At 49.7% G+C, this 23705-nt stretch overlaps 2 protein-coding genes and 1 pseudogene across 12 annotated transcripts in view; 2 read left to right on the top strand and 1 right to left on the bottom strand.

Moving 5' to 3' along the window:
• STAT5B (signal transducer and activator of transcription 5B) overlaps positions 1–12525 on the top strand; it is a 91833-nt gene extending 79308 nt beyond the window's left edge. For all 5 annotated transcript variants that reach the window (XM_054257106.2, XM_035301561.3, XM_035301559.3 and 2 more), the window contains 7 exons: positions 825–1031; positions 2070–2164; positions 2266–2396; positions 4595–4765; positions 9002–9053; positions 9361–9471; positions 9927–12525. In XM_054257106.2, coding sequence (XP_054113081.1) covers positions 825–1031; positions 2070–2164; positions 2266–2396; positions 4595–4765; positions 9002–9053; positions 9361–9471; positions 9927–10053 — 894 coding nt within the window. In that variant the 3' untranslated portion in view covers positions 10054–12525. The remainder of the gene's footprint in view (positions 1–824; positions 1032–2069; positions 2165–2265; positions 2397–4594; positions 4766–9001; positions 9054–9360; positions 9472–9926) is intronic.
• A 2210-nt stretch (positions 12526–14735) lies between these two features.
• On the bottom strand, positions 14736–15323 carry LOC103793340 (coiled-coil-helix-coiled-coil-helix domain-containing protein 2 pseudogene; annotated as a pseudogene).
• Positions 15324–17686: 2363 nt separating this feature from the next.
• On the top strand, positions 17687–23705 carry GHDC (GH3 domain containing). 7 transcript variants are annotated; one of them, XR_013535955.1, is made up of 10 exons: positions 17687–17752; positions 18266–18349; positions 18831–19114; positions 19404–19525; positions 19653–20154; positions 21178–21370; positions 21482–21553; positions 21628–21761; positions 22107–22354; positions 22607–23705. XR_013535955.1 is itself a non-coding variant. In XM_008997605.5 (10 exons), exons 3-10 carry the CDS (start codon positions 18844–18846, stop codon positions 22823–22825), a joined length of 1599 nt encoding a protein of 532 aa, XP_008995853.3. In that variant the 5' UTR covers positions 17687–17752; positions 18266–18349; positions 18831–18843; the 3' UTR covers positions 22826–23705. The 7 variants fall into 7 exon arrangements, 4 of the variants coding, with proteins under 4 accessions (XP_008995853.3, XP_078230558.1, XP_035157443.2 ...); XM_008997605.5 differs by having other exon boundaries at positions 22269–22354; XM_078374432.1 differs by having other exon boundaries at positions 17687–17762; positions 22269–22354.

Raw genomic sequence — 23705 nt, 5'->3', positions numbered from 1 at the left:
GCCTGGGTAACGAGTGAAACTCCGTCTCAAAAAAAGAAAAAAGAAAAAAATCACCTGTCATTGCTGGCATACTTAGAATATCTTTGGTGGTATGCACAGGAAACTATGTTAGGTGCCTTTAAGGAAAAGAACCAGGTTGCTGGGAGATAGGGCTAGGGAGTGACTTCACTGTGTAGCCATCTACGCCTCTTGAATTTTAAGTCATGTGAAAATCACCTATTGAAAAAATTTATAACAAAATGGAGTACTAGGACTAAATGGGTTGAAAAGCAGTTTATTAAAAATTAATGTTCTAACCTATTTCCCAGTCAAACTGTCCAGCTCACAATTTCCACTCTTTCATACCAAGTTGTTTTACTTTGAGCTGGAGTTCTTGGCAGAAGGAGTCGAGGGCACAGATTCCATGTGTGTGCACACACGCTTACACGTGTACACACATACGCACACACACTCTCTCTTCGTACCTAAAGGACCGGTCTTTCAGATTTCTAAATTCCCAAGGTGATTACAATCTAAGAGCCGGGCCTTGGTTATGTTTTGGTTTGTGGCTGTGAGAACATAGGATTGGACTGTTAATTCAGCAGCTCATTTACAAAACAGCATAGATGGCATGGGTTACCTTCTAGTTTTGTGTAAAGAAGGTAAAATGGAACCTCCTGAATTTCACGGGACTACGTACCCCAGCAGAGTCCAAATTTACCCTCAGGCCGCCCTGTAAGACAAATGTGTGTAACCACCCCCAGCCATCAGGGTTTTTCTTCTGTGGCTTGAGGGAATAAATCATGCAACTGTTTTCTCATAAGATTCTGGCCTCTCCCCCGCAGGGCAGAGTGCCATTTGCCGTGCCTGACAAAGTGCTGTGGCCGCAGCTGTGTGAGGCGCTCAACATGAAATTCAAGGCCGAAGTGCAGAGCAACCGGGGCCTGACCAAGGAGAACCTCGTGTTCCTGGCGCAGAAACTGTTCAACAACAGCAGCAGCCACCTGGAGGATTACAGCGGCCTGTCCGTGTCCTGGTCCCAGTTCAACAGGGTGAGGGGGCCAGCCCGGCCACCAGCCTCTGTTAGATCAGTCCCTCCCAGCCAGATACCCTCAGGAGTCTCCCTGCCCAGGCCCTTATTCTTCTGTCTGTAATAAAACATAGCAAAAGTAACAGAAGCTTCTGACTAGATGGGCAACTTGAGAGTTACCCAGGTCACATGTACAAAATGACATCTTTGCACATTTTAAATAAGTTGGGCTTTGTCTACAGTTAATGCATTTTCTTCCTTTGTAAAGGAAAGATAGTAAAGCACACGTTAACATAGTTCATCAGAAGCAAAGCTTTTGAAGTGATTTGAGCTCCAGTGCTCTTTCCCCTTCACTTTCTTATGTTCCCCGATGTATAATGCCAGATCAGGCTCCTGTGGGACCCTCAGCCATCTCAGCTCACTGCACCCTCCATCTCCCAGATGCAAGCGATTCTCCTGCCTCAGCCTGCTGAGTAGCTGGGATTACAGGTGCCCGCCACCACGCCCAGCTAATTTTTGTATTTTTAGTAGAGACAGGGTTTCACCATGTCGGCCAGGTTGGTCTCAAACTCCTGACCTCAAGTGGTCTGCCCAAAGTGCTGGGATTACAGGCATGAGCCACCACTCCCGGCTGTCCCTTTGATTTTAATTTAACTTTTGTTTCTTTTCCTACACCTCCACCCCCAGGGTGTTTGAAATGTCCTCAATTTGGAGCTTAACAATATGCTTTTCTTAGAAGATCCCAGGAGATACTGATGCTGCTGGTCACAGACCACACATCGAAACTAGCAAGGGGTCAGGTCAGCCCAGCCCCAGGTGAAAGCGTCTGTAGTAGGAGTCCTCTGGGTGTTGGTAACTGCAGTTTGGTGTTCTCCCCTTCTTCCCTCTTTTCCTCTCCATTCCGTTTTTCGGTTGTGGGACCCTTAGGTGAAAGTCAGGTATGCCTCTGACAAGTGTAGATGTTTGTTTCCCATTTAATTTTTCCAGTTAAAGTATGTGTGTAATATGCCAAGTGTTACTCTTGTTTTCTTGTGTTCACTACTATTGTACCTCCAACCAGGAGAATTTACCAGGACGGAATTACACTTTCTGGCAATGGTTTGATGGCGTGATGGAAGTGTTAAAAAAACATCTCAAGCCTCATTGGAATGATGGGTGAGAATCATTATTTCTTAAGGCACCAACAGAATCCAAAGGTCTTCTTTCTGGCATCAATAAGTCACACTCTGCTTTCGTCCTTTGTCCTTGGTGATCAGGGCCATTTTGGGGTTTGTAAACAAGCAACAGGCCCATGACCTACTCATTAACAAGCCAGATGGGACCTTCCTGCTGAGATTCAGTGACTCAGAAATTGGCGGCATCACCATTGCTTGGAAGTTTGATTCTCGTGAGTGCCCCTCCCTTCTTATGTCCAGAGTTAGCTGCTTTTGTTACAAAATTATTTTCACAAATAATTTATCGGGTACTTACTCTTTGTTGGGCTCAGTACTAACTATGAGAAACACAAATGTATAGCCATGCATACTTACAAGGCAGCCTATGAAAAATACTATTATGGGAAACACAGTTACTCATTTGGTTATACATGGAAGTATATGGCATATGGCAACATGGTTATATATGAAAGTATAACCATGACATGGTTAGAATGCACATGACTGTGCAGAATCTCAATTGCTTCCCTCTTGAAATGTCTGCCTTATTTTATTACTCTGTGTAAAGCTCATTTCAGTGAAGAATGACTTGGATGATTTGGAGCCCTTAACAGTAGTAAAATATTCCTTTCTCCTAATTGACATACAGATATTGCCATCAACCGTTTCTAGCCAAGATGTTCTTTTCTTTTTTTTGTAACAGGATCTCTTTTGCCCGGGCTGCAGTGCAGTGGTGCAAACATGACTCACTGCAGCCTCGACCTCCTGGCCTCAAGCAATACTCCCGTCTCAGCCTCCCAATTAGCTGGGACCATAGATGTGCACTACCACCCCCATCGAATTTTTAAATTTTTGTATGTTGCCCGGGCTGGTCTCGAACATGTGGTCTCGAACATGTGGGCTCAAACAACCCCCAGCTTTGGGCTTCCAGAGTATTGGGATTACAGGTGTGAGCCGATGCACAGGGCATCAGGAATGTTAGTTCTTTCCTCTGACCCTCACAATAAGGGTAGCTTGCCAGTTCACTTTTTGTGACTTAAAGTTTTTAGTAAGTTTTGTCTGGATCTGGTGGCTAATGCCTATAATCCCAGAACTTTGGGAGCCTGAGGCAGGAGGATCTCCTGAGGCCAGGAATTCAAAACCAGCCTGGACAACATAGCAAAACCTTGTCTCTAAAAAAATTTAAAAATTAATAAATAGGGCCGGGCGTGGTGGCTCACACCTGTAACCCCAGCACTTTGGGAGGCCAAGGCATGTGGATCATGAGGTCAAGAGATCGAGACCATCCTGGTCAACATTGTGAAACTCCATCTCTACTAAAAATACAAAAAATTAGCTGGGCATGGTGACGCGTGCCTGTAATCCCAGCTACTCAGGAGGCTGAGGCAGGAGAATTGCCTGAACCCAGGAGGCAGAGATTGCGGTGAGCCGAGATCACGCCATTGCACTCCAGCCTGGGTAACAAGAGTGAAACTCCATCCCAAAAACAAACAAACAAATAAGTAAATAAATAAATAAGTTAATTAGCTAGCTGGGCATGATGGTGCTTGTGGTGCCTGCCTATAGTCCCAACTACTCTGGAGGTGAGGTGGGATGATCACTTGACCCCAGGAGTTCAAGGTTACAGTGAGTCATGATCATACCACTGTATCCAGCCTGGGCAACAGAGTGAGATCCTGCCTTTTAAAAAAAATTATTCATCACTTTTAATAGCTCTTACACTTTTTCTGTTTGTGGGCATGCTTGGTAGCTCTTATATATCTTTGTATGGGGAATCAGGGATTGGGTTAATAAGAACTGTTTCTTCTCCTGAGGGCTGGAATACTGTTTGAACCTGAAACTACTGAGATCATTGGATTTCTTGGGAAGTGATTTGTGTATAACCTGGTTATCTACCCATGGCTTTTATCTTTATTTTTATTTATTTTTTGAGATGGCGTCTCTATCACCCAGGCTGGAGTGCAGTGTCATGACCTCAGCTCACTGCAACCTCTGCCTCCCAGGTTCAAGCCATCCTCCTGCCTCAGCCTAGGAGCTGGGACTACAGATGAGCGCTACCATGCCTGGCTAATTTTTGTATTTTTCGTTGAGATGGAGTTTCACCATGTTGGCCAGGCTGTTCTCGAACCCCTGACCTCAGGTGATCTGCCAGCCTTGGCCTCCAAAAATGTGGGATTACAGGTGTGAGCCATCGTGCCTGGCCCCTGCCCATGGCTTTTTTTTTTTTTTTCCTTCTTCATTTTTGAGCTACTGGGACACCACGACCCGTGGCTTTTAAAACTATTTCATCTGTAACTCATGGTTATTTTTAAACAGAGATTTCTATTGGAGCCATTATAATGGCAAGCTTGAATTTATATTATATTTGAGTTTTAAGATTTCCTATTCAGAAATTATGTTTAGAATATGATTGTTCTGTTTCTCGATCTAGAGGAAAGAATGTTTTGGAATCTGATGCCTTTTACCACCAGAGACTTCTCCATTCGGTCTCTAGCCGACCGCTTGGGAGACTTGAATTACCTTATCTATGTGTTTCCTGACCGGCCAAAAGATGAAGTATACTCCAAATACTACACACCAGTTCCCTGCGAGTCTGCTACTGGTAACAATGTTCGCATTCTGATTTGATTTTGTTGCGATTTTGGTTATGTGTGTGTGTGGGTGCATGTGATATCTCTGCATGAAAACCTATACAATTAGCATTCGGTTACAGCAGTTTGAGCATTTTCCAGTGCAGATGTAAACCCTGGGCTGTATTCTTCAGTCATACAGAAAACACATCTGGCATAATCCCAAATATCAAATAGAAGAAAACAAATTCCTTCTAATACAAGCATAGATCAAACAAACTTACAGAGGTACAATTTTGTTTTTCATGACAGATGGTTTCATTGCTTTGAGTCTAGAAGTATTATGTATTTATTATAAAATTTTCAGAAGACACATAAAGGCATAAAAAAGAAAACAGGCCAGGCACAGTGGCTCACACCTGTAATCCCAGCACTTTGGGAGGTTGAGGCAGGTGGATCATTTGAGGTCAGGAGTTCAAGACCAGCCTGGTCAACATGCTGAAACCCCATCTCTACTAAAAATACAAACATTAGCTACACTGTATTTCAGCCTAGGCGACAGAGCAAGGCTCTGTCTCAAAAATAAAAAAAAAAAATAAACACAAATATATTCATTTAGTGATGGGTGCTCTAAAGACCCATAAAGCAAGGTAGAGGAATAGAGAAGGGGCAGGGAGGAGGGTGGAGGTGTCATTTCACTAGAGTGGCCAAAGAGGGTTTCTCTGAGAATGTGATTTTTTTTTTGAGATGGGGGTCTTACTTTGTGGCCCAGGCTGGAGTGCATTGCTCACTGCAGTCTCAAACTCCTAGGCTGAAGTGATCCTCCCATCGCAGCCTCCCACAGAGCTGGGACTATACACATGCATCACCAATCCTGGTTAATCATTTTATTTTTATAGAGATGAGGTCTTGCTCTGTTTCCCAAGCTGGTCTTAAAAGCCTGGGCTCAAGCAGTCCTCCTTCCTCAACCCCTCAAGTGTCTGGGATTATAGGCGTGAGCCATTGCACCCAGCCAGGATGTGATGTTGGAAAAGACTTGAGCGAAGTGAGGAAGCTAGCCATATACAAAGATCTAGAGAAAAAATACGCTGTGCCAAGAGAACAAGTACAGAAATCCTGGGTTGAGAATGGGCATGTCTGGAAAGCCTCAGGAGGGCGGAGGAGGCTGGAGCCTGTTGAGCAGGGAAGATAAGTGGTAGGAACTGAGGTCAGATCACTCTGGCCTTGGAGTTCAAGGTGCAAGATTGGGGTTTGGACCATACCATGTGTAATCTTTTGTGACTTTTTTTTCTCACTTAGAAATATATCCTAGGTAGCTGGGCATGGTGGCTCACACATGTAATCCCAGTACTGTGGGAGGTCAAGGTGGGCAGATCACTTGAGGTTAGGAGTTTGAGACCAGCCTGGCCAACATGGTGAAACCCTGTCTCTACTAAAAAATGCAAAAATTAGCCAGGCATGGTAGTGGGGACCTGTAATCCCACCTACTTGGGAGGCTGAGGCAGGAGAATCACTTGAACCCAGGAGATCGCCCCACTGCACTCCAGCCTGGGCAACAGAGCCAGACTCTGCCTCAAAAAAAAGAAAGAAAGAAAGAAATATATCCTAGACAGAGTTACAGCTCAGTAAATGTAATCTTCCAACATCAATTTGATTATTGCATTGTATGGTGAGTTCGTGTTGGTGATTTAAGATACTTATAATTTGGGCCTGGGCACAGTGGTTCATGCCTATAATTTCAGCACTTAGGTAGGCCAAAGAGGGAGGATTCCTTGGGCCTAGGAGTTTGAGACCAGCCTGGGCAACATGGTGAGACCCTGTCTTACAAAAAATAAAGAATTAGCTACGTGTGGTGGCTAATGCCGGTAGTCCCAGCTACTCAGGAATTTGAGGCTGCAGTGAGCTATGATTGTGCCATTGCACTATAGCCTGTGTGACAGAGCAAGACTCTGTCTCAGAAAAAAAAAAAACCAAAAAACTATTTCTGGCAGCATTTCTTTGGGTTTTAGCTTGTTAGCCAACCTATAAAATTCTCTGAATTAGCCGTGCGGGGTGGCACATGCCTGTAATCCTAGCTACTGGGGAGGCTGAGGCAGGAGAATTACTTAAACCTGGGAGGCAGAGGTTGCAGTGAGCTGAGATTGTGCTATTGCACTCCAGCCTGGGCAACAAGAGCTAAATTCTGTCTCAAAAAAATAAAATAAATTCTCTGTACACTGTAAAGCACAAAAACATGAGGTGTTAGGAAAAGTCAGTCCTGAACTTGAAGCCCTAGAAGAAGCAAATTAGGATAATGAGCAGTTGGTGAACCTTGCAGCATTTCACCCTCTTGGGCTACTTAAATGACAGGCTCTTTGTCCTGTAACTATAGTGTGATTGCCCTTGCCTAGTATAATTAACGTTGTCCTGATCCCCATATTCACATACCCGGAAACAAGACTTCATTCACCCATGTCAGAGATCACATTGTTACTACCTGCTTACCTGAATGTCCATAGTCAGCCTTCAGAAAAGGTAACTCTGGCCGGCCAAATCATGTTCAGGTTTATCTGCTCATCTGCCACATCCTGGTGGGAATTCTATGGGAAACAAGAGGCACATTGCATTCTTGGCACTGACAGTGCTCACTGGGACTAGTGACCATCAGAGTACCCCAAATGCAGAAACACAAGGCATTAAGGAGCATGCAGGTGCCAGGAAAAGTAGCTTTCCCTTTCCTGAAAGACTAGACACTCAGAGTTAGAGGGACCTCAGACATCATCAAGTCAGATCAGCAGCTCTTCAGTAATTAGGTCTTTCTGCAAGAATCCTGACCATTGTGTATGCACCTGCTTGAAAACCTCCAGTGATGGTTAGGCACTATGGCCCACGCCTGTAATCCCAACACTTTGGGAGGCCAAGGCAGGTGGATCACTTGAGGTCAGGCGTTCAGGACTAGCCTGACCAACATGGAGAAACCCTGTCTCTACCAAAAATACAGAAGGTAGTCGAGCATGGTGCTGCATGCCTGTAATCCCAGCTATTCGGGAGGCTGAGGTATGAGAATCACTGGAACTCGGGAGGCAGAGGTTGCAGTTAGCCAAGATCACACCATTGCACTCCAGCGTGGGCAACAGAGCAAGACTCTGTCAAAAAAGGAAAAGAAAAGAAAACCTCCAGTGACAAGGAAATCAGTCCTTCCTAAGATAAATCATTTCTTTTCTGGGCAGTTCTTCTTAGAACATTCTTCCCTACATGACTGAACATTTGTCCTCTTATGACCTGCCCCTCCTGGTCCTCATTTTATCCCCTGGGTCAAGTAGTACAAATCTTGTCTCTCTGCTACATCTTGGACTTTAAGCTTTTCACTTTTTTAAAAAAATTAGTATGCAATTAATGCTTGGCTTAGATTTTTATTGAAACACATAGTTCTGTGGTTTGAAGAATTTATTGAAACATCCATGCCAATTTGAAAGATTTCTTGAATGTCTGTTTCAGTGTTGACCTTCTCCTCTACCAGGTCTTCCTAACAGATTGAAATATTGGCCGGGTGCGGTGGCTCAAGCCTGTAATCCCAGCACTTTGGGAGGCCGAGGCGGGTGGATCATGAGGTCAAGAGATGGAGACCATCCTGGTCAACATGGTGAAACCCTGTCTCTACTAAAAATATAAAAAATTAGCTGGGCATGGTGGCGCGTGCTTGTAATCCCAGCTACTTAGGAGGCTGAGGCAGGAGAATCGCCTGGACCCAGGAGGCGGAGGTTGCGGTGAGTCAAGATCGCGCCATTGCCTCCAGCCTGGGTAACAAGAGCAAAACTCCATCTCAAAATATATATATATATTAAGTGCTTGACCAAGTGCGGTGGCTCATGCCTGTAATCCCAACACTTTGAGGGACTGAGGTGGGCAGATCACTTGAGGTCAGGAGTCAGAGAACAGCCTGGGCAATGTGGTGAAACCCCATCTCTACTAAAAATACAAAAATTAGCCGAAGTGTGGTGGTGCACCTGTATTCCAGCTACCCAGGAGGCTGAGGCATGAGAATGACTAGAACCTGGGAGGCAGAGGCCACAGTGAGCCAAGATCGCACCACTGTACTTCAGCCTGGACAACAGATCAAGACTCTGTTGTAAAACAAACAAACAAAAAGAAATATTAAGTGCTTGTGTCATATCCTGAGACAAGTGAGGTGGTTGTGTCCTGTCCTAAGAAAAGGTGTAATTCATAACGAAGATCACATTTTTATTTCACTTGAGAGCTTCGATTCACCACCGTTCTCCCCTTGGCAGCTAAAGCCGTTGATGGATACGTGAAGCCACAGATCAAGCAAGTGGTCCCTGAGTAAGTGTCCAGGTGGCTCCGGCTCTGCTTCTGCCTCTTTCCTCCTCCCCCAGACCCTGCCTCCCATCCTGATCCTGGGCCCAGCTCTCCGATCCCCCAGGAAACCTGACTCAGCCCTGGGGAGGGACCTGGGCTTGGTCACACTGTGCCAGTACCCGAGGCCCCACTCCTGCAGCTGGAGCCCCAGGGCCAGTGGGCACTTTGTCCTTCTATACCCCAAGAAAGATAAAGATGCCCCTTGGTCCCCTCCCCAAGTCAGCTGTCCCAGCCTCCCTGGTGGCTGAGCTCTGTTCTCTTCCTTCTGCAGGTTTGTGAACATATCTGCAGATGCCGGTGGGGGCAGCAGCGCCACGTACATGGACCAGGCCCCCTCCCCAGCCGTGTGCCCCCAGGCTCACTATAACATGTACCCACAGAAGTAGGTGGCATTCTTGTGGGGGTCCACGGAGGAGGAACTGGGAACATGGCCCCAGCCTGGTCTCCTGGAGGGGTGGTGGGCAAAGAATCCAGAGCCACCCAGTCTGGGCCCAGCCTCTGGCCCTTGGGAGGGAGAGATTTGACCAGAAATGATCAGTGGTTTAGAGTCGGGCTGGGCAGATACCATCTGTTCCCCTCTCAAAATGGAGGCGTTTCTTCCTCTAAGGACAGTGGAGTTGTGATGTGTCTGGACAGCCCGTGTGAGAGGTATGGGGAGGATGTTTCAGTCCAAGTTGCTGCACACCAGCTGTTCGGATGGTAGTTCTTTTTCATGAAGCCCCAGGCCAAGGGCATAGGCTGGCTCACACTGCCCCCCCAACCCACGTCCTGTGGGGCTTGGGGTGGTCTCTGACAGCCTTTCCCCCTTCCCTTCATCCCTCTTCTTTCCCTCCCAAGCCCTGACTCAGTCCTTGACACCGATGGGGACTTCGATCTGGAGGACACGATGGACGTGGCACGGCGTGTGGAGGAGCTCCTGGGCCGGCCGATGGACAGTCAGTGGATCCCGCACGCACAGTCGTGACCCTCAACCTCCCCGTCTGCTGCTTCTTCATCGTCGCCAGAGGAATCAGTCTTGTGGATGTTTTAATTCCATGAATCGCTTCTCTTTGGAAACAATACTCATAATGTGAAGTGTTAATACTAGTGACTTTAGTGTTTCTGTGCATGGTGGCACCAGCGAAGGGAGTGTGAGTGTGTTTGTGTGTGCATGTGTGTGTGTGTGTGTGTTTGCACTGTGGTGTTTCTCCCTCTCACTGTCTGAGAGTGTAGCTGTAGCAGAGGGGCCACGGACAGAGGCTGTGGCGGTTTTTACTTTGTCAAAGGAGTCGGTGAGTTTCATGAAGCCTGGAACTTGGCCATGTGTCTTAAGAGTGGCTGGACTTTGACATGGTGGCTGTTCAAATAAGAGAAGGATAAAGGGAGGAGAAAGCATGTGTGCTCCAGTGAGTCTTCGTCACTCTGTCTGCCAAGCAATTGATATATAACCGTGATTGTCTCTGCTTTTCTTCCTAAATGTAGATAACTGCCTTTTGACAAAGAGAGCCTTCCCTCTCCCCGACCCCTGTGCTCTTGGGTAGGAATGGAAAGGGGCAACCTACAGAGATCATCGGGGCAAGGGAAGTCACAGGTTTTCAGATGGGCTTTTCACGTGACACTTAGCCCACCTTAACATTCTCTCTTTGTCGTCTCTCCTCCTGCCCGCCCGCACCCTGGAATTGCCACTCAGTTCCTCTGGGTGTGTGCATATGCAGACATGTTTGGAGAAAAGAGGGCTGTGTAACTGAGAGCTGACGGTGCCGATGCCCTTTGTGTTCTGGCCAGAGCGGAGTGCCCAGCCCGACTCCCAGGTACTGAGACTGTTGCCTAGTTACCCAGGAAGCTGCTGTTCTGGCTGCCCAGCCTTTCTCTGAGCCAGTGGATGCACGGTCCGAGGTGTTCTTCAGGCTTCTGGATAATGCTTTTTGCAAATGTTGAATCATGTTTCTGTTTCTATTTTGTTTTCCCCTTCCCACCCTAATTTGACATCAGAATTCTTCTGCATTGGGCCCTGGGTCATCCGAACCCAGGTCACCTCATTTCCCTTTTCTGTTCATACATGACATACTGAAGAGTAGGTGGCAGCAGTGTGGGCTGAACCTAGGCCAGCTTGCTCAGCGGGTCACCCCGCGTGGGGTCCTGGGTGCCAGGTGTTGGTGATGTGGGGAAATGCAGTCACCAGGTTTGCTGGGGAGTTTGATTAAGTATAAAAATGAAACAAAACAAAACAAAAAGCATCAGTATAATTTTGTTCCACAATTTCTTCTGTAGCTTTACACCAGAAGGAAGGAATGGGCTACGGCAGGCAGTGGGGGACGAAGGGGGTGAGCAGGTGTATTAAAATAGCTTACGGGTAAGGCCTAATAGGTCACCCTCGGCCCCCTCTCCAAAAGAAGGGCATGACCACCCCCAGGAGAGGATGGCCCCCAAAACCTTATTTTTATACATGAGAGTAAATAAACATATTTTTTTTACAAAAATAACTTCTGAACTTACCAGTGTTTTGCTGTTAAAGAAAAATATTCCTCTATAGTAAATTATTTATTGGAAGATGACTTTTTTAAAGCTGCCGTTTGCCTTGGCTTGGTTTCATACACTGATTTATTTTTCTACGCCAGGCAGTAGAGTCTCACTGCCTCTGAGGAGCAGGCAACCCCTATCCCACTCAGCCCCTCCCTCCCCCTCAGGATTTGAAAATTCCCACCGTGAGGTTGGGTGCATCAGGGAAGGCGAGAAGGAGAGCCTGACTGCTCAGGAACCCAGGCTCAGAGAGCCCCTCCCTGCCCACCACCCATAGATTCTTCACCGGCACCTGCCTCTGAGACCTCCCACTCTGTTCCAGCAACCCTGGGAGGGTCGGACTTGATACACTTTCAGGTTGGGAGTGGACCCAGCCCAGGGCCTGCTGAGGACAGAGTAGCCAGGCAGTCCCGGGCTGCTTGGAGCTCACTTTGCAGTTAGCACTGGGTCTGGGAGGAAGACAGCCGATGAGTGTGGCTTCACTGAGCGTGGGGTTCCCCTGCTCCTCCAGCTGTGAGCTGTCCTCGGTGTTACCGAGGCTGTGCCTAGGGAGGGGAGATTTTTGACAAAAGGTGTGTTCGCTCTCTGCGTTCTATCTTCTCTCTTCTCCCTGCTCCTGCAGACCACAAGGAAAGGTAGTGGTGTGTCTCGACCCCATCAGCCTCCATCCACTCCCAGACACACGCAAGTCCTCAAATGTTTCAGCTCCGTGTGTGCTATGTGCAGGGTTTTGTAGGGGGTAGCGGGAGACTAAAATCAAATGAAAGTATACTTTTTATAATTTTTCTTTTTAAAACTTTGTGAAATTATTTCAGATACATATTTTAGTGTCAAGGCAGATTAGTTATTTAGCCACCAAAAAAAAGTATTGTGTACAATTTGGGGCAGTCACAAAATTGTGTATTTTATGTTACAATAAAGGCTTCCTCTGAAGGGATGGTATTGAGTCCTGTTGTTACTTTTTTCTGTCATGTGCCAAGGGAGGGCAGCTTGAACAGGGAAAGTTTCAGTTCATCAGCATGACCCTGAAAAAGGGAACTGGTCAGGAATTGGCTGCCTCAGAGGGCACGTCATTAGCTCTGATGGTAGATGGGGCCTTTCATACCTTTCTGCTCATGTGATGTTTTGAAAATGAGAATGATGGTCTTCATCTTCTAGCCTCCTGACTCTGGAAAGCTCGTCCTTAAGATTCAGCACATTTAGAGTACCTGGCCCTGAGTTCAGCATTGTGTGTGGGATGAACTGGTTCCCTCCCGCAGAGGCTCACAGTTGGAGAAACGCAGCTAGCACAACTGATGATGCCAGGATGTTGGTTCCTGCTGCAGTCAAGGCATCCCAAAAGTCATTACGCAAAAGAACATGCACTGAGCATGACACTGAGCAACTCCAGCTGATTCTTTTTTTGAGAGTGAATCTTGCGCTGTCGTCCAGGCTGGAGTGCAGAGTGGCATGATAGCTCACTGCATCCTCTGCCTCAGAGGTTCAAGATACTGTCGTGCCTCAGCCTCCTGAGTAGCTGCGATTACAGGTGCCACCACATCCAGCTAATTTTTGTATTTTTAGTAGAGACAGGGTTTCACCATGTTGGCCATGCTGGTGTTGAACTCCTGATCTCAGATGATCCACCCGCCTCGGCCTCCCAAAGTGCTGGGATTACAGGCATAAGCCACGGTGCCTGGTCATCCATTGCACCTGGCCCTATTTTTTCTTTGAGTCAGCTCGAGGCTGGGCACAGTGATTCATACCTGTAATCAATCCCAGCACTTTGGGAGCCCGAGGTGAGTGGATCACCTGAGGTCAGGAGTTTGAGACCAACCTGGTTAACATGGTGAAACCCCCTTTCTACTAAAAAATACAAAAAGTTACCCAGGCGTGGTGGTACGTACCTGTAATCCCAGCTACTTAGGAGGCTGAGTCAGGAGAATCGCTTGAAACTGTGAGGTGGAGGTTATAGTGAGCCGAGATCGTATCTTTGCACTCCAGGTTGGGCAGCAGGAGCGAAATTGTCTCAAAAAAAAAAAAAAAAGAACAAATAGGAGTAAAGAAAACACAAGGCAAGCACAGCTAAAGGCCTAGAGAGGCTGAGGCAGGAGAATCACTTGAACCCAGGAGGTGGAGGTTGCAGTGAGCCAAGGTTGTGCTACTATACTCCAGCCTGGTGACAGAGCCAGACTCCGTCTCACAAAAAAAAAAAAAAAAAAAAAAAAAAATGCAGAAACAAATAAATTTGCTAGAGAGCCTCAGATTTCAAAAGGCAGGAGATAGCAAACTTGAGGACAGATTCATGGAAATTATATACAGTCTCAAAAACAGGAAAAAAAGATTAAAAATCTGGGCCAGGTGCGGTGGCTCACTCTTGTAATCACAGCACTTTGGGAACCTGAGGCAGATGGATCATTTGAGGCCAGGAGTTCAAGAGCAGCCTGGCCAACATGGTGAAACCCCATCTCTACTAAAAATATAAAAAATTAGCTGGGCGTGGTGGCGGGTGCCTGTAATCCCAGCAGTCACTCGAGTGCAGCAGTTAAGACCAGCCAGGACAACCCAGTAAAATCCCATCTCTACAAAAAAAATACACACATTAGCTGGACATGCCAATACACCCCTGTAGGCCCCGCTACCCAGGAGGCTGAGGTGGGAGGATCGCTTGAGGTGTGATGACGCCACTGCACTCCAGCCTGGGTGACAGCAAGAAAAAAGAAGCCAAGTACAAAAGACCACATATTATATGATGCCATTCATAGGAAATGTCTAGGATAGGCAAATCCATGGAGACAGAAAGTAAACTTGAGGTTGCTGAGAGGCTGGGAAGGAGCATGGAGGTAATAGTGAAAGGATACAGGGTTTGGGGTTTTTGTGTGTGTGTGTGTGTTTTTTTTCTTGAGACTGAGTCTGGCTTTGTTGCCCAGGTTGGAGTGCAGTGGTGCCATCTCAGCCCACTGCAACCATCGCTTCCTGGGTTCAAGTGATTCTCCTGCCTCAGCCTCCCGAGTAGCTGGGAGTACAGGTGCATGCCACCTCACCTGGCTAATTTTTGTTACTTGATTTATTTATTTATTTATTTGGAAGAAAATCACTTTATTCTAATTAACTCACAAAGAATAAAATCATAACAGCGAGTTTAAGGAGGCCACACAAACATTTGACCAGCTCCAAATTCTACAGAGTAGGAACACCCCCTTCCATTTCAATTCAGAGGCAAGGAAGCTAGGAATGACAGGAGAGGTTTAACTGATGATTACACTTTATACCTTCACTATTAATTAAATTTTTATATTAAGTTAACTTGGTTATGAGAGCTGGTTTTCCATTTCTCCAGTTATTGCAAGTTGGCATTGTTTCAGCACCTCACTGAAACTCTCACAGAGCTTGATGTCACCCTGGTTCTGGGAAGCAAGGCTGCTGCTGCTGTGCCGGCTGGGTTCCCTGAGGCTCCTGGTAAGTGATGTCAGGCCTCGCAGGCTCGGGATCACTTCTAACACTGAAGCCCCCAGTAATGGTGTGGCCCAGTGTGTGCCCCACAGCAGAGCCCACAGCCACGCCAGCTGCAGTGGTTGCCATCTGGGACAGCAGACCTGGCTGCCAGGGCACAGCAGCAGGAGAGCCAACTGCAGAGGGGGGTGCCGCTGCTGGTCACTGAGTGGCTGGTGCTGGCCTGGGCGCAGCTCTCATCTGAGGGGCCCAGCTGGCCAAAGGGGCCATGCAGGAGGTGCAGCTTCAGCTTCTACACGGCATCCTTGCTACGGGGCTGCTCGGCCTTTAGACGTACAATAACCAGGGAAGAGCTCAGCAGCTTCCTAATTTTTGTTATTTTTAGTAGAGACGGGGTTTTGCCATGTTAGCCAGGCTGGTCTTGAACCCCTGACCTCAGGTTATTCACCCACCTCGACCTCCCAAAGTGCTGGGATTATAGGCATGAGCCACCACACCCCGCCCAGGTTTGGGTTTTTTTTTTTTTTTTTTAATGTATTTAATGAATGGGCAGATGCCTGAGCTAGAGTAGGCTCAGAGAGACTCCCCAGGGTTTATTTTTGAGGTGATGAAAATGTGATAAAATTGTGGTGTTAGTTGCACATATCTCTGGATGTGCTAGCTCTTGAATTGTACACTAAATGAGTGATTTGTAAGGTGTGTGAATTATATCTAATAAAGCTGTTATTGGGTCAGACCCAGTGGCTCACACCTGTAATTCCAGCACTTTGGAAGGCCAAGGTAGGAAGATCACGGAGACCAGGAATTCCAGTCCAGCATGGGCATACAATGAGACCCCTATCTAAAAAAATTTTTTTTAATTAGCTGGACATGGAGGCACATGCCCGTAGTCCTAGCCACTCAGAGGCTGAGGTGGGAGGATCGCTTGAACCCAGGAGTCCAAGGTTGCAATGCCACTGAACTCCAGCCTGGGCAATAGAGCGAGACCCTGTCTCTAAATAAATAAATAATAAAAGCAAATGCAAGACTTCAGCAAGGAAAAAAGTGAAAGTGAGGTGAGTTAGCCAGAGAGTGAGAACAGATCTGTTGAAAGAAGCTCAGCTGTGACGAGGAGAGGTACTCATCAGGTAGAACCTCTCTTCTCAGAGGTACCCGGAGGCCAGTGAGAGGAGGAAGGGAGTGTCTTAGTGTTTTGAGGGCCTAGGTCAAGAGCACACAACCTGGGCAACATAGAGAGGTCCCGTCTCTATAAAAAATAAAATTAGCTGAGAGTGACGGTGCACATCTGTAATTCCAGCCACTCTGGAGGCTGAAGCAGGAGGATCACTTGAGTGCAGGAGGTTGAGCTATGATCACGCCACTGCACTCCAGTCGGGTAACAGAGCACGACCCTGTCTCAAAAAAAAAAAAAAGAGAGAGAGAGAGGCCGGGCGTGGTGGCTCACGCCTATAATACCAGCACTTTGGGAGGCTGAGGCGGGTGGATCATGAGGTCAAGAGATCGAGACCATCCTGGTCAACAAAGTGAAACCCCCATCTCTAGTAAAAATACAAAAATTACCTGGGCATGGTGGTGCGCGCCTGTAGTCCCAGCTACTCGGGAGGCCGAGGCAGGAGAATTGCTTGAACCCAGGAGGCGGAGGTTGCAGTGAGCCGAGATCGTGCCATTGCACTCCAGTCTGGGTAACAACAGCAAAAATCTGTCTCAAAAAAAAAAAGAGAGAGGTTTGTAATTTTCTTTGGAATAAAGCTGGTAAGCTAACACAGATGGTCACCCAGTAACCAGGTAAAGTTAAGATAAACTATATGTGACTGTCTGGGCACAGTGGCTCATGCCTGTAATCCCAGCACTTTGGGAGGCCAAGGCCAGTGGATCACTTGAGGTCAGGAATTCAAGACCAGCCTGGCCAACATGGTGAAACCCCGTCTCTACTAAAAATACAAAATTTAGCTGGGTGTGGTGACACAAGCCTATAATCCCAGCTACTCGGGAGGCTGGGGCAGAAGTATTGCTTGAACCCGGGAGGTGGAGGTTGCAGTGAGCTAAAATTGTGCCACTGCACTCCAGCCCAGGCGACAGAGCAAGACTTGTCTCAAAAAAAAAAAAAAAAAGATAAACTCTATGTGACAAGCGGTGTCGTCAAGTCCTCTTACTTGAAGACTGGTGATTGTTTATCTTGAAAGCATGTATGTAATGGGTTGTATGCATTTGGCTATACAAAAAAGTGAGATTTCCTTCTGTCTCTGCAAGCTCTTAGCAGATCACCTGTCAGCCACATCACATTCTGGTTGGATGTTTATTCGATAATAAAATTATTTTCTTTCTCTGCTACCTGGAGGGAGAAAATTTCTGAGTTGGGAGAGCTGGGGTTTTAAGAGTTCTTAAGCTTGAGGCTGCTTAAGGGAAAAGTGTGCCCTTCCAGCTCAACGGTGCTCTTTCCCACAAACACCTTTCTCTTCCTTCACCTGCATGAGTTTCGGACCATGCCAGTCTGGCCCTAACTCCCTCAACTGCCAGGCTGGGCTAGCGTCCGACCTACAGTCCCGTAAGCAACCTGCCCCTTTAAGAGCAACCCCACCCTCCGCCCAGCTCCTCCCTCAGGCCTGGTGGCCGGATTTCCCAGTTGGAGCGCAGCTCTTTAAAGTCATCGCTCCTTCTTTCTGACCGGATTTGTGCTGAGACCCAGGGGCCTCCATGCTGTGCGGGAAGTAGGCAGAAGCCAGCTGTGACAGGTGCATGTGGGTATGGACCCCACAGGAGGGCTCAGGAGGGACAAGGAGCTGGGACGGGGTGGATCCCGAGAGAAAGCAAAGCCACTCAGGAATGGGCAAGAGATGGTGTTAAGCAGCTGCTGTGTGCCTGACCCTGTGCCAAGCCCTTCCTGTGCCTTTTTTTCCTTTTTCTTTCTTTCTTTTTTTTTTTTGAAACAGCATCTCACTCTGTTGCCCAAGGTGGAGTGCAGTGGCACAGTCTCAGCTCACTGCAGCCTCAACCTCCTGGGCTCAAGGGATCCTCCTATCTCGGCATCCCAAGCAGCTGGGACTACGGGTGTGCCACCATGCTGGGCTAGTTTTTCAAATTTTTGGAGATAGAGCCTCCCTATGTTGCCCAGGCTGGTTGCAAACTCCTGAACTCAAGAGATCCTCCTGCCTCAGCCTCGCAAAGTGCTGGGATTACAGGTGTGAGCCACCTCACCCAGCCTGCCCCTACCTTCTGAGAAAGGTATTCTTATTCCCATTTTTCAGATCAGGAAACGGAGCTCAGTGCAGCCCACTGAATTACTCGGGGCCCTGCAGCTAACGCAGGGCAGAGGCAGGATCTGAACTCAGGTCAGTGGGACTCCAAAGCCTTGATAGTCTCTCCTCCACATCCCCTGTCCCACAGGAGCCTGCCTTCCCAAACTTCATTTTTCCTTGGTTTTCCTGTATGCAGAATAGTATTGGGAAAGAAATCGGTATCTCCTAGGCCGGGCGCCGCGGCTCACGCCTGTAATCCCAGCACTTTGGGAGGCCGAGGTGGGCGGATCACCAGAGGTCAGGAGTTCAAGACCAGCCTGACCAACACAGAGAAACCCCATCTCTACTAAAAAATACAGAAATTAGCCAGGCGTGGTGGTGCACGTGTGTAATCCCAGCTACCCGGGAGGCTGAGGCAGGAGAGTCTCTTGAACCTGGGAGGCAGAAGTTTCGGTGAGCCAAGATCGCACCATTGCACTCCAGCCTGGGCAACGAGAGCAAAACTCCATCTCAAAAAAAAAAGAAATGGGTAATTCCTGCATGTCCCCATATCTGGGTTCCGTTCTTCTCCCAGGAACTGCTTGGAGATGTTGCTATGGCCACTTCTGCTGCTTCTGCTGCTGCTGCTGCTGCCAACATTGGCCCTGCTCAGACAGTGGCGGTCCCAGGATGCCAAGCTGTCTTGGCTTGCTGGCCTCCAGCACCAAGTGGCATGGAGGGCCCTGGGCTGGGCAGCCACCTGGCAGCGGCGGAAGCTGGAGCAGAGCACGCTCTACATGCACCAGAGCCAGCAGCAGGCCCTGAGGTGGTGTCTACAGGGAGCCCAGCGCCCTCACTGCCCCCTGAGGGGGAGCACAGGTGAGTTCCAGGGTCTGGGGAGGTGACTCCAAGAGAAAGAAACCCCACAGGACCGTCGGATTCTGGAGCCTAATGGCCCCCTTGCCTCCTCCACTGCCAACAGAGTGCCCTGACCCAGATGCCCATGACTGGCTCTCTTGTCCAAGATGAATTTCCCATGCTGGGTCCTTATATCCCCTCTACCCCAGGCCTAATCTTGGCTCCTCCCTCAAGGGTCTCACCAGTCTTGCCTGAAACTCTTGGGAAACTGTGGCTTCCTAAGGCATTTCTGTTGTCATTGGGGCTACAGACATAAGCACCTTCCGGAATCATCTCCCTTTGACCAAGGCCACCCAGACCCAGGAGGAAGAGAGCAGAGAGCAACTACTGCCCCCAACCTCACACCCGGACCTGGGGGAGGCCTCTCTGCAGGTAACTAGGATCCCCAGAGCCCAGTCCCACCCGCCAAACCCTCCTATCACGGTGGGAAAGAACCCTCAAACTGGGGGCTCTGGGTCTGGCCCTGAAACCAGGCTGGCACACTCTCTTTCCTCCTCAGGCCACCTTGCTGGGTCTGGTAGCCCTAAACAAGGCCTACCCAGAAGTACTGGCTCAGGGCAGTGCTGCCTGTCTGACCCTCACATCCCCTTGGCCCCAATCCCTGCCTTGGCCTGGGAAGGCCCTGGGCAGGGTTAGCACCCCTGGAACCAAGGACCCTAGGGTCCTCCTGCTGGAGGCACTGAGGTCCCCAGGGCTGAGGGCACTGGAGGCCAGGACTGCGGTCGAACTCCTGGATGTCTTCTTGGGCCTGGAGGCTGACAGTGAAGAGCTGGCAGGGGCGATAGCTGCCGGGAACCCTGGAGCGCCTCTCCCTGAACGGGCTGCTGAGCTGCGGGAGGCCCTAGAGCAGGGACCCCGAGGACTGGCTCTTCGGCTGTGGCCAAAGCTGCAGGTGGTGGTGACTCTGGATGCAGGAGGCCAGGCTGAGGCTGTGGCTGCCCTCGGGGCCTTGTGGTGCCAAGGACTAGCCTTCTTCTCTCCTGCTTATGCGGCCTCTGGAGGTCAGTGGGATTCAAGGGCAGTGAGGTGGGGGCAAAGGTCAGAGGTCACATAGCAAGCAGCCATGCATTGGGTCCTACATAATCATCTCATTTAATTGTCCCCAGCATGCTGTATGCTGGAGTCAGCAGCCTCCTTTTACAAGTGAAGAAACACAGGCTCATATAGGTTAAGATTCTTGCGGCCGGGTGCAGTGGCTGACGCCTGTGATCTCAGCATTTTGGGAGGCCGAGGCAGACAGATCACTTGAGGTCAGGAGTTCCAGACCAGCCTGGCCAACATGGGGAAACCCCATCTCTACTAAAAATACAAAAACGAGTGGGGCATGGTGGCACATGCCTGTAATCCCAGCTACCTGGGAGGCTGAGGTGGGAGGATTGCTTGAACCTGGGAGGAGGAGGTTGTAGTGAGCCGAGATTACACCATTGCACTACAGCCTAGAGCCTGGGTGACAAAGCAAAACGCTGTTTCAAAAAAAAAAAAAAGGCAGCCAGGCGTGGTGGCTCACGCCTGTAATCCCAGCATTTTGGGAGGCCAAGGCGGATAGATCACTTGAGGTCAGGAGTTCGAGACCAGCCTGGCCAACATGGTGAAACCCCCTCTCTACTAAAAATACAAAAATTATCTGGGTGTGGTGGCACATGCCTGTAATCCCAGCTACTCTGGAGGCTCAGGCAGGAGAATCACTTGAATCCAAGAATCACTGAATCACTGAGCCGAGGTCACACCACCACTGCACTCCAGCCTGGGTGACAGAGCGGGACTCTGTCTCAAAAAAAAAGAAAAAAAGAGTCTTACACAAATTTATGTGGCACCAGGATTGACTCTCGGCTCTGCCACCTCCTCTTTCCAGTGAGGGCCTAAGAGGCAGCCCGCTGAGCCTGGGGGAGCCAGGAAGGATAGGGTGGAAGGGCAGCAGGAGGATCAGGTGCTCAGAGGATCGGGCCTGGGGTCCAGGAGGGGCTATAGCCTGGCAGAAAGCAATGGCACCAGCAGACGCTGAGGATGCTGCTTGGCTTCCACAGGGGTGCTCGGCCTAAACCTACAGCCAGAGCAGCCCCACAGGCTCTACCTTCTGCCCCCTGGACCCCTCTTTATCGAGCTGCTCCCAGTCAAGGAAGGCACCCAGGAGGAAGCTGCCTCCACTCTCCTTTTGGCCGAGGCCCAGCAGGGTGAGGAGTATGAGCTGGTGCTGACAGACCGTGCCAGCCTCACCAGGTGATCACCTGTGCAGCCCCTGCTACCTTGGGCCCTCTGGGTTGTTTGGTGCCTGGAGCACGAGCTTAGGAGCCCTCAGGCCTGAGCTCACTCCCACTCACACCCCATCAGGTGCCGCCTGGGTGATGTGGTGCAAGTGGTTGGTGCTTACAATCAGTGTCCAGTCGTCAGGTTCATCGGCAGGTAGGTGACCCTGGGGAGCGGAAGGGCCATCCTTGTGTCCTGGGCTCCACCACCTCTCCCTGCCTCCTCTTCAGGCTGAGCCAGACCCTGAGTGTGCGAGGGGAAGATATTGGTGAGGACCTGTTCTCTGAGGCCCTGGGCCGGGCAGTGGGGCAGTGGCCGGGGGCCAACCTGCTGGACCATGGCTGTGTGGAGAGCAGCATTCTGGGTGAGCTTCCCTTCCGGCTCCTGCCTACCATTCTTGGGCTGGCTACCCTTCAACTCCAAAGCTTTGATAGTCTCTCCTCTGCATCACCTGTCCCAGAGGGGCCTGCCTTCTTCCCAAACTTCATTTTTCCTTGGTTTTCCTGTATGCAGCAAAGTGTGGGGGAAGAAATGGGTAATTCTGCATGGGAGTGGACCCCAGCCCAGCCATTCCCCCACTTCCCTGCTCAGAAAGAGATAAGAGTCAGCTTCCTTTGCCACTCCTACAAAAGTGCTTCCCTGCATCTAACTGTCATCCATCCTGCTGCAGTTTCTACCCATCTTCTTTCCTGCTCTGTCTCCCATTTAGGATCAAGCTCTAGGACCCTCTCTATTTACCCCACTCCCCAAGAAGAAACTCTTTTTTCCCTGTGAACCTCAGAGTGGGGAAGAACAGGTGGTGGCAGAGGGTACTGGACTTGGCAGTTGCCCATTCACTGGAAGTATGTGTGCACATGGGGTCTGTTCACAGATTCTGCTGTGGGCTCTGCTCCCCACTACGAGGTGTTTGTGGAGCTGAGGGGGCTGAGGAATCTGTCGGAGGAAAATCGAGACAAGGTAAAGGAGACGAGGCCAGGGTCTGCCTGTAGGCCCCTTCACTCTCACACTCCGGGGTGCCATGGAGATCAGGCTTGATGGGGAGGGAAGGGGTGGGGGAGAAGAAGGTTCTGGGAGGGGAGGGGTGACCCCCACAGACACACATCTGTCCACCCAGAACTTCTAAACACATGTAGCCTGGGCACAGCCACACATGCCTCATGTGCGCACTCACGACCACACACCAGCTCACTCAAGCCATTCTGTTCCCAGCTGGACCACTGCCTTCAGGAAGTGTCTCCCCGCTACAAGTCCCTGCGGTTCTGGGGCAGCGTGGGCCCTGCCAGAGTCCATCTGGTGGGGCAGGGGGCCTTCCGAGCACTCCGGGCAGCCCTTGCTGCCTGCCCCTCCTCCCCATTCCCCCCTGCGATGCCCCGGGTCCTTCGGCACAGGCACCTGGCCCAGTGTCTGCAGCAGAGGGTGGTGTCCTGAGTCAAGGCCTGCCCCACCGGCCACTCCTACCTCTGAGACCTCTCTGGATGGGGAGTCCTTGGCTGGGGTCTGTGACTCTGTGTCACCTGACATTTCCCATGAGAGCCACTGGGCCTTAGGGAGGCCTTGGCCCAGTTGACCAGTTCTGAGGCATGGGCCTCCAGGGTTAGCAGACACCAGCAGCACCTGCCCATGTCCCCGGGTCCTGGCATGGCGGACACTGCTAGAGTTCCCATGGATGCCGACAGTTTCCTGTGTCACAGCCCGACAGGCTTCTCTGGCGGCCACAGTCGTGTGCTCAGTCCATGCACTGGGCAGGCTGGAAGTGTTGGGGGGTTAATGTCCCCAGGAGCAACCCTGAGTCAATAAGGAGCAGGACCTCAGCTTCATTGTCCTTGAGCGGGACAATTCTGAAGTGTATTCTACATAAACTCTCGGAGGATGCCCAGCAAGATGGAGTCTCCACTGCCCAAAGCAGTAACCCACTCATTCATGTACCTCCTGAGGGGCTCCTCCCCTGCCTCCTTCCCCACTCCCTCCTTGGGCTTCCTGGGATGCTCCCAAATAAACCTCTGGCAGCCAGATTCTTGCCTCAGGGTCTTTGGGGAAACTGGGGAGTGGACCCTGGCTCCAGGTCTGGTCTGGGCCTGGCTAGGCCCCGACTGCGCGTGCACACAGGAGCCTTTGGGGACACCTAGCACCTCCTAGGCCAGCACCCACAAGCCACTTCTGCGGCGGGAATGAGAGAACGGTTGCTTCACACCTTAAGGCACTGCAGCAGGAAGCAGCCCCGGAGACCATCGGGGTTAACTGTTCTACACCAATGTGGAAATGCAGCCTCCACAGGTTTGTAGAGGCTAAAATAAAAGAAAGAAAGAAA

Source organism: Callithrix jacchus, chromosome 5 (genome assembly GCF_049354715.1).
Source record: "Callithrix jacchus isolate 240 chromosome 5, calJac240_pri, whole genome shotgun sequence".
Classification (NCBI taxonomy): Eukaryota; Metazoa; Chordata; class Mammalia; order Primates; family Cebidae; genus Callithrix; species Callithrix jacchus.
Note: the sequence above shows the minus strand (reverse complement) of the source record. Positions and strands in the feature narration are given on the sequence as shown.